The 4,250-nt window shown below is 29.7% G+C and overlaps 1 protein-coding gene across 2 annotated transcripts in view; it reads left to right on the top strand.

The window, feature by feature from the left end:
* Nucleotides 1–336: 336 nt before the first annotated feature.
* Nucleotides 337–4,250, top strand: part of LOC106462650 (60S ribosomal protein L7-like) — a 9,016-nt gene continuing 5,102 nt past the window's right edge. The window contains exons 1-4 of one of the 2 annotated variants that reach the window (XM_013922593.2): nt 337–381; nt 1,920–2,025; nt 2,563–2,729; nt 3,753–3,890. In XM_013922593.2, coding sequence (XP_013778047.1) covers nt 380–381; nt 1,920–2,025; nt 2,563–2,729; nt 3,753–3,890 — 413 coding nt within the window. In that variant the 5' untranslated portion in view covers nt 337–379. Of the gene's footprint in view, nt 382–430; nt 477–1,919; nt 2,026–2,562; nt 2,730–3,752; nt 3,891–4,250 lie in introns of those variants that run through there. The other variant, XM_022389965.1, reaches the window with a different exon arrangement.

The raw sequence follows: 4,250 nt of genomic DNA, 5'->3' as shown, positions 1-4,250 counted from the left end.
CAATCTGAAAGAGCAAAGCAGTTCAGGCTGTATTAACATGTAATGTGTCATTATAATACTATGTAAATATATTTCTCCAGGTTCAAGTTCTATGCGCGTCCGTTTGTGAATTGATTTATCAAAAGGGTTAGCAATTTTGAAAAATTTTGTAGTGTGTAAAATAAAAACAGATAAATATATATACGTATCAGATTAATTATATAAATATATATACGTATCAGATTAATTATATAAATATATATACGTATCAGATTAATTATATTGGGGCACATCTTATTATATAAACGATTTATATATATATATAATTAATCTGATACGTATATATATTTATTAAAGCTAAAACTTCTAATCCATAGGTAGCGCTTCAGAATATCAGAAAATGTGGGTTTCTATTAATTCCAGATATGCTTTGTTTTATTTAATTTTAATTCATTTTATAATTCAATACTCATGAATAATTTCGTTTTTTATGCTTTGTAAATATTATTTTGATTATATTAATTTAATATGTTTTAAATGGTAATATTAGTGATAGTACTAAAAAATGATAGTACTATTCAGTAGGCCTAAGAGTAAGACGTCGTTTACATTTACAAATAACAATGAATTTTATAGTCTTTATCTGTCATATACGTTTACTTGTTTTTAAACTAGAAGCACGAAATCTCGATTCTTTCAAAATGTAAACAAGCATTCCACAATTATGTTTGTGAAGAAAAAATATGTATGTAGATATTTATTTGATGGGAGTTTCCTGTCGGAATAATGTTGCCTTTCGCTTAGGCTGAAATTTTCCCATGTGCAGCAGTGAATAGAACAAAACTTTGTTATTTAAACTTAAAGTACATTTTTAGAAGAGGTATTAAAAAAAAAAAGGTTTACTACATTTAATCATTCAGCTGAGGGAACGCAGGTCACAAATTAGGTAGCATAAATGCTTGGTGTCTGTAGGCAATCAAAATGGTTTCTGAAAAACTTTTATATTCGTCTAACTTTTTATCATAGTGAAATATACTGTTAGGCTAGATTAGCTGAATAGTTGAGAAAGAAAGGTGAACTTTTAATATATTTGCTGTTGATAACTTTATATACGATAAATCTTATTCAGTTTGAACCAATGTAATTAGTAAAATGTTTAGCTTCATTAAACAATGCAAAGATGAAAGTAAGAGCAGGGAAGTACCAATGATATCATATCTGTAAGATAGGGTGGATGTAGATAGAACTATACACTTCAAGGGAAAATATATTTGGGGAGTGGATCTGTCATCCCTCAAAGCCCCATCTCAGACAGTAGTGTTTTTGTGTGTTAATTTCTTTATAGACACTTAAAAGTACCTGTACTATCACCCAGATTTTGAAAGAATCTCTACATCTGGTGTCTCTCACTAAATAAGTCGATCGGTTTGTAATTTTTGATCAGATCATTTTGCTTAAAGTGTTTTTTTTGTACTAAAGGTGTTTAATAGATGTATTGTGGAGTAGGCTTAACCTCACAGTCATTGAGAAGCTCTGCACAGACATCAGCTTTGCTCAGAACTCTAAATACCTAACCTCATACACGTGTAGTCTAGGCAGGCCACTTAATTGTTTTAATTAATGTAAATACATGGCACTGCCTTGTCATTTCATAAACTTTGTGGATGAGAATATTAAATACCAGAACCAAGATAATGTTTTATACACAAAATATGAGTTTTCTTCCTGGTATTGATTGTAAAAGAATTGAAAACAGTAATTTTTAGCAAATGGTAATGAAATATTTTTATTTATTTCAAAATATAAAAAAAAGTGAAGAAACTGGACTTACCACTCTTTATTAACTATTTTTACTTACATCAATTAATTGTTTATGGTTACAAATGAAGCATTTATGTTAATTAGCTTCCAAGTTGTTCTTATTTTTTATTTCTTCGTAGGGAAAATAAGCCCCTCACATTAGTGTCAGAGACTCTGCTGAAGAAAAGAAAGAAACGAGCAGAACAAAAAGCCAAAGCTATTCAAAATGCAGTGAGGGAAAGAAAGGTGAAGTTGGAGTTGGCCATGATCACTTTAATGTTAAATGTGCTTAAAATTTAAAAAGTTGTACAGTGGAGATAATATGTAATATTCAACCCCCCCTTTCTTTTGGGAGTCTGACCCCTTTCTCTCACTTAACTTAAAATTTCTATTTGTCAGATCATAGCAACAAAAACTTGAGTGTGATGATCAATGTATTTTGTACATTAAAAGTCATATTACCAAATAGAGAACAAAATATATGTTACTTTTAACAGTGTATATTAAAGTGGAATTATGTTAAGTAATATGTTTGATTGAAGTTTTCATATGCATTAGTCTAGTGTTTCTTATTTACATGCATGCTAAATTAATGTCAAATGTACATTACTGTAGCTTAGATAATATTGTTTTATTCATTTGAAAGTGGAATCTTTCTAAACTACCATGAAATCCATTACTACAGAGCTCAAAAATAAAAGCATAGCCAGCTACAAGTGAAATTTATATGAAAGGCTTTTTTTTTTTCAATTAATGATTTTTTACTCCTCCAAAATCCTATAGAAACAAAGGCAGAGAAAGAAGGGAGGTTTTAAAAGTGCTGAAAAACTTGTCAAAGAGTACAGGCGCATAGAACGGGACAATAAACGTTTGAAGTGGGCAATGAGATGTCCAGCAAAATTTGACTTTCCAACAGAACATCGGCTGGGATTCATCATTCGTATCAGAGGGTAGGACTACGTAACTTTATTATTAAATAGTTAAATTACAGTACGTTGTATGTGAGAGTACTGTGAATTTCTTCTTAAACTTAACTAATCCATGATTGCTCGTTATGTAGGTAAAATTCCAATGGTTAACAAAGCTCAAACACAAATGTTTTTTAAAAGCATTTTATTGATTTTAGCCAATCATTGTTGATGTTACATAATTACTTATATATATCTGACAAATCATAGACTAGTGATCTAAACATATAATGAAAGGTTTTTACCATTCTTTTCAACTGTGTAAGCCAGCATGGCTTCAGTTCAGCCTAGAATCAAGTAGAGATTAGAAAGTGTGACAAAAGATTAGTTTGGTGATATGTTGCTAGAAAAAAAGATGTTTGTGGACAACTTCTGCTACAGTTATAGTCTTGACTTTTTCTTAAATGTTCCAAAATGCTTGCTGTTTGTTTTGGGCTGTGCTTACAGTAGCCTTTATTGCCCTTAGTAACTGCCTGAATGGGCAAAGAAAGTGAAACTTTCCAATTAATGATTTAAAAAAGTTAGTTGCTTACAATTTAATATGGTAAATGAGTTATTTTCATTGTATACCAGTTAATCTCTAAAAAACTTCATAACAAGTTCATCAAGTTGTTGTTTTTTTCTTTTTACAAAGAATAAAACAAACCATACCACAGTTGTGTTAACTCACTCAACCAGGTTAAGTTTTCTTGTCACCACTTGTAATAGGGCAGCATTTTCTTTTAGTAATCTTATTACCAAAAGTGTAAAAATAGTTTAAGGTTAATATCTTAGTGTATATTTATATAGTTATATTTTTGGCAGTACAGTTTTCTTGAATTAAAATGGATATCTGAAAAAAAACAACATAAAATTGTGCAAATGGCTTAATCAAGTTATTAAATATTGAGGCAGAAGTGGTGTGTTTATTTAGTCCTCTAACTAATTTTAATGTTTCTTATATAAGAATGTGATACTTTCAAAATTTGTATCTGGTATATTACCTTTTCTTTTTTTCTGTTTTAGATCAGATGGTGTGTGTTCCCGAACTAGTAAAATTCTAGATCTTTTGAAATTACGAGCCGTAAACATTGGAGTTTTTGTGGAGATGAATGAAGCTATGCTCCAGTTACTAAAAGTTATTGAGCCTTTTGTCACCTGGGGGTAGGTTTTGTTAAATATACCACACTGATGTGTAGCATATCTATTATTAGTTCCAAGGAATAATTTGGTAGATTTTGTTAAATATATCACACTGATGTGTGGCATATTTATTATTAGTTCTAAGGAATAATTTGGTAGGTTTTGTTAAATATATCACACTGATGTGTAGCATATCTATTATTAGTTCCAAGGAATAATTTGGTAGGTTTTGTTAAATATACCACACTGATGTGTAGCATATCTATTATTAGTTCCAAGGAATAATTTGGTAGATTTTGTTAAATATATCACACTAATGTGTAGCATATCTATATTAGTTCTAAGGAATAATTTGGTAGGTTTTGTTAAATATATCACACT

The sequence above is a fragment of the Limulus polyphemus genome, unplaced genomic scaffold (genome assembly GCF_000517525.1).
Source record: "Limulus polyphemus unplaced genomic scaffold, Limulus_polyphemus-2.1.2 Scaffold1216, whole genome shotgun sequence".
NCBI classification, from domain to species: Eukaryota; Metazoa; Arthropoda; class Merostomata; order Xiphosura; family Limulidae; genus Limulus; species Limulus polyphemus.
Note: the sequence above shows the minus strand (reverse complement) of the source record. Positions and strands in the feature narration are given on the sequence as shown.